This window comes from Micropterus dolomieu, linkage group LG09 (genome assembly GCF_021292245.1).
Source record: "Micropterus dolomieu isolate WLL.071019.BEF.003 ecotype Adirondacks linkage group LG09, ASM2129224v1, whole genome shotgun sequence".
NCBI lineage: Eukaryota > Metazoa > Chordata > Actinopteri > Centrarchiformes > Centrarchidae > Micropterus > Micropterus dolomieu.
Genome location: NC_060158.1, coordinates 375,679 through 385,828, shown reverse-complemented (window position 1 = coordinate 385,828; position 10,150 = coordinate 375,679). Strand labels below are relative to the sequence as shown.

General features: G+C 37.0%; 1 protein-coding gene across 2 annotated transcripts in view; it reads left to right on the top strand.

The window, feature by feature from the left end:
• LOC123976227 (tumor necrosis factor receptor superfamily member 6B-like) overlaps window positions 1-3,183 on the top strand; it is an 8,590-nt gene extending 5,407 nt beyond the window's left edge. Inside the window, exons 4-5 of one of the 2 annotated variants that reach the window (XM_046058192.1) lie at window positions 747-1,056; window positions 1,150-3,183. In XM_046058192.1, the coding sequence (XP_045914148.1) occupies window positions 747-1,056; window positions 1,150-1,207 (368 nt within the window). In that variant the 3' untranslated portion in view covers window positions 1,208-3,183. Of the gene's footprint in view, window positions 1-746 lie in introns of both variants that reach the window. The other variant, XM_046058191.1, reaches the window with a different exon arrangement.
• The last annotated feature ends 6,967 nt before the right edge of the window (window positions 3,184-10,150 follow it).

Sequence of the window (10,150 nt, the reverse complement as noted above, 5' to 3'; positions counted from 1 at the left end):
GGGGGATGTTTTCTTGGCACACTTTAGGCCCCTTAGTGCCAATTGGGCATCGTTTAAATGCCACAGCCTACCTGAGCATTGTTTCTGACCATGTCCATCCCTTTATGGCCACCATGTACCCATCCTCTGATGGCTACTTCCAGCAGGATAATGCACCATGTCACAAAGCTCCAATCATTTCAAATTGGTTTCTTGAACATGACAATGAGTTCACTGTACTAAAATGGCCCCCACAGTCACCAGATCTCAACCCAATAGAGCATCTTTGGGATGTGGTGGAACGGGAGCTTCGTGCCCTGGATGTGCATCCCACAAATCTCCATTAACTGCAAGATGCTATCCATCAATATGGGCCAACATTTCTAAAGAATGCTTTCAGCACCTTGTTAAATCAATGCCACGAAGAATTAAGGCAGTTCTGAAGGCGAAAGGGGGTCAAACACAGTATTAGTGTGGTGTTCCTAATAATCCTTTAGGTGAGTGTATATGTGACATGTTGGGAGTGAAAATGTGTTGCTTTTAATGGGGGAAAAATGGAAGACACCCCAGGAAGATTAACAGAAAAGGGATCCGTCTCCCAGGACGGACAGACATGCAGTATGTCAAGTGTACAGAATAGACCAACATATAACACAGTAATCACAGTATGGACTATCAGGATGACAAAATTATGAACATGAACAGGCCAATGCTTTTTTATGTTTACTCATTAGTTGCTGATTGATTATCATCTTTATTTCTTGCAGACGGTGGTGACTATCTCAAAGAAATCCTTCCGACTTTCTTCGTTCACCAGAAAATGTCGCTTAGGCGGCTGCGTCAGATCTTGCACAGGCTTCCATCTGAGGACAGAAAAAAACAGGGAGGAACTTCAGGACTTAACTACTCGCAACTTAATGTAAGGATCAATACTTGGGTAACTTCTGCCACAGGGAAGCAGATTCAGCAGCTTCCGGAGATTCTGAACCAAACAGGAGCAATCAGCGCTGGTGAGAAACTACAGAAGAAGCTGCGGAGAATCAACTCTCGTCTGAGTGAGCTGTGTTCTTTGGGGAATGAGGTGGATGTACTTGTCAGAGGAGGCTGAAGTAGAAAATACCTTCTTCTACATTTCAAAGAGTTTGATAGGTCCAATAGTTCAAAAATGACTGCACTATTCAAGATACACTGTTATTTTCACCAGGTTTTAGTACTTAGCATTAGTTAAAGGAGAATACCAGTTAGAGGAAAAGTTAATTACCTCCCATCTGCATCTAGATAATGAACATTCCCTCATTTTTCAGTGCTTTTCAGTTTTTCTTGTTTTTCCTTCTTAAAATAGACCAAACAATCCAAATTTGTTTGTCACCTAATGTGAAATGGCCTGCTCTCCTGTGTAACCAAATTTTAGAAACTTTAAATGTTATTTAAATAAACTATGCAAAGCAACATGATTTGGAGAAAACTTCATTTCATGTCAGGTGATTGACAGGAATAATGTAATGTAATATAATGCAGATGTAATATTTAGAAGAAAAATGTCCTTTCACCAGATTTTGGTTCTCCCAAGTACATTACTGACATCTACAGATTAAATTACCTTTATAAGATCATATGTGCACCATACTAGATAAGATACTACTGTATGTTGCACCTGGGTATCCAAAACACAAAATACAGTCATTTTATTTGTGGGAGTTAAAACAGAGAGAACCTACACAATTGATGCTTAAAATTTTAAACTTAAAAATAAAAATACTGGTATTACCCTTCAAAGAAGAAAAAGTGTTGGCCTAGAGTACATCTACCTCCTCCTATGTCTGCAGTTAAACACCGACATGGCACTGGCCCTGCTAATTTCAGTGGTTTCATTTTCATGGGAGCTGAGATCTTAATTTATTGCTATTTATATGAACGAGGCAAGTTTTGTTAGAGTGAGAGGGTTGTATTTTTGTTGGTAGATGAATACAATTTTATGCAAGTGAAGCTGGAATATGTGTGGCTGCTTTTGAATGACGCATAAATAAAAATGATCACAAATGAAATCGGTTGTAATCGGGTTTTTTTAACAGTTTCTCTATTAATAATAATAAGAAAAATTACGCAGAAACAACCTAGCATACCAAGACAAGGCAAAAATCCAGATACAGATCAGAGGAAGTTTTGTTTGATGGACATTATTCCTAATCATGAAAAAAATAAAAATTCTATTCGAGAAATTATTCTATGAAAGTAGGACATACTTAGTCTTTTTACCGCAACAGTTTTAACAATGGCAGCCAAGAAAAGCAAACTATAGACTGTAGATTAACTATGATTCATGGAACAAATCCTAAATGAGTGGGCAATGTGTTATTTGGAAAATAATGAAGAAACAGATGGAATAGCTGATGGAACAATTAATAAACTGAACACAACAAATATCCTTCAGTGTATCTTCTATCAGTATTACAGACTCCATATTTAGTTTGTAAATGGGAAGAAAAATGTAATTCTTTTTCTCTAACATCACCAATAGTGCCAAAAATGCACATAGTCTATTTGGTATTGTGTTTCCATCTGTTTGTTGATGGACTTGCTCAAAAGAGTCACTAACTCTAACATCAGGTCATTTTGGCTACAGGCTACCTAAAACCTTGGACTTTTCTGCAAAATGAGCAGCCTGGATACTCTTGATTTAGCATTAAAATGCTTAAACAAAATATTAAATCCCTTGTGATAATATGCAGATGACATCCAATTCTTTCTGCATGTCCTCTGAACAAATCGGTGATTGGGTGTGCCAGAAATTCCTTCAGTCAAACACCGAGAAAACAGAAATAATTGTCTCGAGACTCAGCACAACTTCAGCTCATTTGGCATGCTGCTCTAAATTCTAAACAAAGACAAAGTGAACAGATCACACCTGTGCTCAGGTTTCTGCACTGGTTTCCAGTGTTCAGTTGCACATAGGTTAAACTACTGCGTTTAATCTATAAATCACTCAATGATTTAGTACCAAAACACAATACTCTGAATGACTGTCTTTTACCATATGTAAAAAAAACAAAACAACAACCTTATGTTAACCACTGCCTCTCAGGGTCTTCCTTGCACTTGTATTTACTTGTATATTTTCTATTGCTTTTGTTTTTAATATGTGTTTTAATGTTTTTTCTATATTTTCTGTTTAACGTTTTAAATGTGTTATGTAAAGTACGTAGAGTATCCTTTTTGTATGACACAAATAAACATACCTTTTCTTGGCTGAAATAGATATCTAATGCTTGGAATTAGGTAACTTTTTGGGATGTCAATCAGAGTTTCAAATAAGTCTAATATTGCTTTTTACATCTGTATATAATGCAAACACGTTGAGGAAGATTGTACAATTTGTTCAGCTGCTTAAAGCAACCCATTTTATGGTGTATTTTTGCATCAAAATTGAGCTGGTAAACTGAAAAAGAGAAAGATTGAGCAAAATATTTGTATTTTTATCGAAAGGCACCGTGATGTGCAGTGCATGTCATGAGGTGTGTTATTATACCATAACTAATGGATTATCCACAATGTATCGAAGGTGTGGGAGGCATGTTTTTCTCTCTATCTAAGGTCAAACAATCTTTCCTGCTGACATGTGACATTTGTATTACCAAATAACTAACACATATCACATTTTAAGTCAGTGTCATCAGCATCTGATATGACTGGGGTTCCTTCCTGAATGCAGCTACAGAAAAACAATCTGTCAGCCTGCACTGACATTAAATGACTCCCAAGTGTTACTTCTCGTTCCCTCTGGCATTTAAGAGCTGCAGTCAGCTAACTTCCTCAAAGAGCTACCAAATAATGTGATTTAGTGCCACATGATGCAGAGTGAACCAGTCACTTAGGCAGAGACAGCTTTAGAAAATGTAAAATGTAATAAAATAAAATAAATGTCATATTGAGTCATTTTGACTTGTCCTAAAAGTACAATATTCTTCTTAAATTGGGTGGAAGATTCTATCATTGGCACAAAATAATTTTAACATCTTCTAAAATAAACAAGTTAAAAATTTTTTAGGAATTAGAGTCTTGAAACACGCAAAATGAGGAAGATCTGCACCAATCTACCAGGAATGTGTGCTTGCCGCATTATTTTTGTCACCCAGAGTCTGTGCCAATGCAGTGGTCCCATTGAATTTAATGAGAAGGCTGTCCGAACACTGCAGGCTGTCCAAACCTGGCCTTACATTCTCTTGTTGGAGCCTGTTCTCATCCCAGGGCGTCAAATCCTGAGGCTTACAGAAAGCATGAAAAAGTGTTGGTTAGTAGTGTTTGGTTTTAGTTTTAATATGGATTTAGGTTATTTCAAGATGAGCAAACTTGTATCAAGTAACAGCTTAATCATACTTCACTAAAACGGAGTAAAACTTTACTTAAATGTTTCCTTCTTTCATGCTCCCATGGTGGTTTCAATGGCATTTTAAAAGATTTTCCACTGGGGAAAATTAAGAAAAGAACTTGTCAGTCAAAAACCACTGTCCTCAACTTCTCTATAATTCATGCTCATTTGAGAGTCATGGAAGTATTCGATATCTAATGTCACTATCTATTTTTCTGACTTCGATGTAAATATAAACATACTGAATGAGTATTAAGCATACATTTAGAATTGACTTATACAGTATGCTTTCATTTCCATATACGCAATGTCAAAAAAAAGAAGATTGATGTGATTTACGTGAAAGATTTTTCAAGCCACTCTTCTGCACCGATGTTTGAACAATGATTAGCCTAAAGGAGAAATCCATGAAGAAAGAAATTAACAGATGACTTCCTAGAGCTGAAATACAGTATACATGCCAGTCTATCACAGTTTCTCTGAGGGGTTATTAAAAGGCCTTCTTGGAAACAGGAATCCTCTGATTGCATGACTGCAGACATGCACAAATCACATTAAGGGAATTTTGGTTGACCAACAAAATAAGAAACAAAATTTCACCACAGAATAACTCCTGTAACTCCTGTTTTTCTTTCCACACCACAGTGTGAATCAAGTATATGATTCACTTTGAGGTTTGATGAATCAAAATTTGATAAGCATTTGTTTATTTTTGGAATAATAAATATAATAATATAATAAATTGTTTAATTGCAAAACAAACATCAGCCCTGTCCTGTTTTAAAATTTTAAAAAGGTCAGGGGTTGAGCCAATGTGAACTTGTGGGACAACTGTCATTTGTGTAATATTTTTTGGTATGTTTCCTTATTTCATGCTCCCATGTTGGTTTCAATGGCATTTAGATAAAGCATAAGATATAAGTAGTATATAAGTCTTGTGAAATCTGAACTAACCACAACAATGCTCCTTCTTGTAGTACTGTATCTCTCCCACCATGGTGCTTTCAGTGAAAAACAAAGAGTACCAGTACTCCCCCTATTCACATGTTAGAGCGTGCACAACAGGTTTCATCAATGGGCAGATAAGACTTTTGATATTTGATATCTCTGATGTCTATCTCTTGGCATAATTAAGGGCAAGGACCATGAAGGGCATGTTCTGTTTGCCAGAATGGCAGGTGCTAATGTCAATTGCAGAACCTCAGTAGAGCACCTGGAAAAACAGGCAGGACATGACAAGCCAGAGCATGACAAGCTACAATGACCGGACACAGCCAAGACTGAAACCAGCAGAGAACAAAGATAGACCTAGCAGACAGACAGAAACCAAGCACAATGATACAGATAAACATCAGATAAAAACAGAATTAAACAAGAAATAAGGCAGGCAAAGATAACGGCAAAATAGGACAGAACAGATCAGAGTAATAAATATAACAAATCAAACAAGAACTATGACAGATCTGGTTGAATGAAACATAACTGGAAACAACTGAACAGGGCTGAACATGCAAGAAGACAAAAACAAGGCAGAACAGAGGAAACACAAGACAATGGAACAAAAACTCTAAACCAATAAATGGACTGAAACAAGAAACACCAAACAGATTGAATAACAGATACAGAACTGACTAAATAACAAAACTGGCGGAGAACTGAACTAAACAGATCAGATAGGCAGGCATTGTGACAGGTTCACATCCAGTCCTGCCTGTGATTAGGTGGTAGGAAGAACTGTGTTGCAAGCACAGTAACTATAGTACACACTTTTTGAACATCCACATAAAAAGTGCCAAAAAAGGTACGTGTGTAAACATAATTTCTAGGAGATGGTGTTGAAAATGTCAATGTCAGGAACATAGCTAGGAATTTAAAAGTCACACTGCTGTGGGAGCCTAACATCATCATTACATTTAATGCCACTGGAAAACATCAAGATTGGCTGTCCATCCCTCAGAATCAAAAAAAGTGTTTTTTCAAGCCACCCTTCTGCACCGATGTTCAAACAATAATTAGCCTAAAAGGAGAAATCCATGACTGAACAAATGGACAGATAGGCCCCTGGAGATGAAGTTTCTCTGAGGGGTTAGCTTGGGACTGAAGAAAAGGAGTTTTAGAAATGTTTTTAGTTGGACACAGGTGGTAATAATTTGAATTTCATGGGCAACCCTTTCAAACTTTGCAGTCTTTTGAGGTTAACCCAAGACTGTGTAGGATGAACACGGCTGAGTAATGATAAACATGTTTCTGAGCCAGCAAGTTAGAAACTGCTGACAGGGCCAAAAAACTGATTTTTGTTACACAGAAGCTGTTACAGATGAATGTGTCAAGAGTGATCAACAATGACGAACAACAAAACAAACGAGGAAGAAAGCAGGTGTGGATATGCCCTGATATGTGTGATAGATTTATCATGTTTGAGAAACTGAAGGAGCTGGAGCATTTTGTCTATGAAAATCATGACCTACACCAAACATCAACACAACAGCTTGTATTTCCACAAAAAGCCTCAGAGAATGACTCTGCTTGTTTGTACCAGGAAATGACTGAGGAATCCACCTACAACTTTACATCATAGATGTAAAGTTGTAGGTGAGCACATGGTAGCTCTCCACAGACCACATAGGTCATTACCCTATGCACACTTCCTGTTTCTATCACCATGATTATTTACTACTCAACTGTGAAGCAGCTAGGGAGTGTGGGTGTGTGTGTGTGTGTTTGTGGGGGTGTGGGTCTTGCTGTTCGGGTGAGTCACAAAACTCTTCCATCCTTCCAGCTAATCCTCAAGGAAGCCTCGCACTTTAGGTAATCTCAAAACTTCCAGGTCAAGACTTAACGTGACTGGAACAGGGATTGACTCACCTGAGTGATGTTAAAGGCCTTTGTTTTATAAAATTAATGGTCTAAAGAAGATCCACTATTAGCAAGCAGCGTTGGGCAAGTTAGAAATTGTAATAAGTTACTAGTTATTTATTACTCCTTTAAAAAAGCAATAATACGTAACGTTACTCGTTACGTTAATATTTTACTTTCACCACCAACCCCCCAAACAAAGCAGTCTCTCTCCGACTTTAAGTGATATCATTCATTCATAACAGCAGCAAAACACAAACATTTTTTTTTTACAAAACGTAAAACATTGTATATATGTGTTTTTCTCCACATGTATTTATAAGAGCAGTATTCAGTATTTTGTCATCCCTCCCCAGTGCTTAAAAAGTGACACACACTTGAAACAAATCTGTAAACATCATCTAATCTCAGAACTGCAGTAAAGCCAAGCGTTGTTCTCATTGGTGGCTGTTTCCCTTGTTGAGATGGAAATTTTCATTTTGACATATTTTGGCGTGTATAGAAGATGAAAAACACCTAAGCATCAGTTTGGGAAACCATCCAATGAAAACCACACCAGTAGTGTGTATTAAAACTAGTGTATTTTAATGCCTCACTTAAAGCATTTCAGGTAATGGAAGGATTTTCCATTTCCTGTTAATTATGTAGGCATTTAAATCCCTTAGACATGGAGACTTACATCTGTCTATTCATGGCATGAGCACAAAAGATCATGCTGAAATCATGCGTTCAATACATTTTTAAATCGTCATCACTCAATCAATCATCAAAGGGCTTTACAGAAAAGGAGGCATGTAGAGAGTGTCGAGTCAAAATAGAATCAATTCATAAAAATGAGGAACTGGTTTATAGAAGCTACAATTAACGACGTCAGAGTATTTAAAATGACATAACAGTACTACGTCAGAACTAAATATAGAGTTAATCATTCATTTAAAGCTATATTTAACTGCGCTTTACATGTTTTGTTTCTGTCTGTTGAGTGGCTAGAACATATTTTCGAAACAAGTCACCTCATGTGTCAAATCTTTGAACGATTGACGTTGCAGGATTTCAAGACGATTAATTGTTTTCATAGATGAACTGTTCTATATTTTTAGGTGATTCTGAAAGGCAAAATGGTATTAGATATCTGCTTATCCCATTTTTCCCCTAAACTTGACACTTTAGGGATTTCACACACATTAAACACAACAAAATGCAGGTTAACAGAGGAAACTAATGCTTTTCCAGTTACAGTCTGTAATACATTCAAACAGATCCAACTAGTGCTATTAACTCTGGAAGCTCTTCTTGAGCAACATAGGCAGTAACTGCCTTGCTCAAGTCAGTGTCATTCTCCCTGCCCAAATATCTCGAAACCAGGAATAGACAGTTTTCTAGCCTGCTACACCCTGACTTACTCTTTCAGTTTCTCTTAAGCAGCTTTAAAGTAAAAAAAAACACGAATTTCACACAGCATCCGCTCATTTCACCTCTTTATAGAGGTTGCGTTATTGGAAAGGTAGAGAGTGCACTTTCTTGAATATAAACAATGATTAGGAGCTGAAATAAGCTAATTCACACCATGTGGCTGCACACAGCCAGTATAATTTATGTATTGTGTGTATTTTGAAACTGGTAATATAAAATGTACATAATATTTTTTTGTGAATTTACTTTGTGTCATTTGCGCAAAAATAACCATATTGTTGCACAAGTTGTGTATTTCTTGCATATTATGTTTGGTTTGTTCTTGTTATATATATATATAACAAGAACAAACCACACAGTCTTCGTGTGTCTTCATCCTAGAAGACTGTTATAGTGTACTGTGAGAGAAAGTCCCCCGGTCAAGCCAACCAACGGTCCTTGACTGTACATATTGGGTAAAATACTCAAACCCAAGATGTTTACAATGGCTGCTACATTACATCAGATTGTAGGCCAAATAGAGATGACTAGATGCATCATTTCCCAAAAGGCAGCTTTTTTGGATATCACATTTCTTGTTTGCACCTTTATTTATGCAGAGGATATTTTTTGACTTTCAAATCCCAAATTAGTTTCTTTCTCACAAAAGGCTATTCTTGTCAACCCTGCTGTGCACACAGTACAGTTACAGGAACTGGGGCCTTTTTAGAGGAATTGACTTGCACCAACTGAAGTATGAAACTGTGAGGTGTCACTGTCAGTGCACTGACAGTAACTTGAATGTCAAGAATATGATCAAGCTGCTGAACCTGCTGAACCTGTAGTAGTCACTTATCACCCACAAAGTGACCCACCCATGCTAAAATTACAATGTATGCACACATAATGTTCATGGTGCTCCATCAAATTGTAGCCTTCAGTGGTTAGTGGCTTCTGTCCAGTCCTGTTACTGCACTAATTTGCAAACTGTGCAGGAGGTAGAAAATATAGTGTAATGGAAAAACACACTATTAACAGCGAAATACCTACTTTGAGTAAAGCTGCAGTAAAGTGCATGTGCATGATGCACAACAGCAGCTGCTTGTACTTGAGCAGAAGAAAGCTATGTCTGATGAGACAGTGTGTAGAGCTAATAACTTGGGTTTTCATTATTTTGTTTTATGTTGGTTATGATGATACTGTACTCAACATATTATGTAAAGTTCTGGGAACTCATTTTTTAAAGTCCACAAGAGCAAACGCTAACAGTAAGACGATCATATAAGGTTGTGAACAAATCCCCAGATTAATAAAATTTGTGGAGATGAACAAAACTGCTTGTACATCAGTCACAGTTTTAACCAATTTCCTTGACCTACCATACTAATAGGTGTGCATTCTCACTTTTTCTGAATGATGAGGGGTTATCAACATTACTATCACACTCAGGTGTAATTTTCACTTGGGATGGAGAGATTTCTATCCAGCCTCAATAATTCAGATGAGAGTTGATAAATTAATATGCTAAATCAGAGGTTTTCAAAGTAGAAGGCGGGC